A 993-nucleotide genomic window follows, 5' to 3' on the forward strand; every position below is an offset into this window, starting at 1 on the left:
AATTAAGGAAATAACTTTAATAATGCCTCCAAAATCTGTTAAACTTCACAACTCTTTGGTTCATCTTCCAAAGAGACGTTTAATCCAAGAGCGTTCCCACTTATTTAAACCGTTTGTCAGGATGTTTCCGTGTGACTGAGGACACGTGAGTTTACCTTCACAGGCTCTAGTGTAGCAGAGAACGCGTCCTGCAGAGCGCAGCACGCCAGCCTCCACATCTCCTCTGTGAACACCGGACCCACAGTGACCAGAATGTACCTTCAGAGAGAGGAACCAGTGAGAGACGGATGGATCTGAGATGGATCTGAGACGGATCTGAGACGGATCTGAGACGGATCTGAGACGGATCTGAGATGGATCTGAGACGGATCTGAGATGGATCTGAGATGGATCTGAGATGGATCTGAGACGGATCTGAGACGGATCTGAGACGGATCTGAGATGGATCTGAGATGGATCGGAGATGGATCTGGAATGGATTGGGGATGGATCGGGGATGGATCTGAGATGGATCTGAGATGGATCTGAGATGGATCTGGGATGGATCTGGGATGGATCTGAGATGGATCGGAGATGGATCGGAGATGGATCTGAGATGGATCGGAGATGGATCGGGGATGGATCTGAGATGGATCTGAGATGGATCTGAGATGGATCTGAGATGGATCTGAGATGGATCTGGGATGGATCGGGGATGGATCTGGGATGGATCTGGGATGGATCTGAGATGGTTCAGAGATGGATCCAAGATGGATCCGAGATGGATCCGAGATGGATCCGAGATGGATCCGAGATGGATCCGAGATAGATCCGAGATGGATCCGGGATGGATCCGGGATGGATCTGGGATGGATCTTGGATGGATCTGAGATCCTCTCATCCAAACCACAGAGATACTACAAACAAGACTTCAGACTCATTACTAAACAAACTAACTATTGATGCTCAGTGATTGTTTATCTTTCCTCTAACTTTCTGCTTTTACCAAACACA

The 993-nt window shown here is 47.9% G+C and overlaps 1 protein-coding gene across 1 annotated transcript in view; it reads right to left on the reverse strand.

Annotated features, from left to right (window-relative positions):
- arfgef3 (ARFGEF family member 3) overlaps positions 1-993 on the reverse strand; it is a gene marked incomplete in the record, with an annotated part of 60,351 nt that overhangs the window by 14,412 nt on the left and 44,946 nt on the right. Inside the window, 1 exon segment of the mRNA XM_024296776.2 lies at positions 156-258. Within this exon segment, the coding sequence (XP_024152544.1) occupies positions 156-258 (103 nt within the window).

This window comes from Oryzias melastigma, linkage group LG15 (assembly GCF_002922805.2).
Source record: "Oryzias melastigma strain HK-1 linkage group LG15, ASM292280v2, whole genome shotgun sequence".
Taxonomy (NCBI): Eukaryota; Metazoa; Chordata; class Actinopteri; order Beloniformes; family Adrianichthyidae; genus Oryzias; species Oryzias melastigma.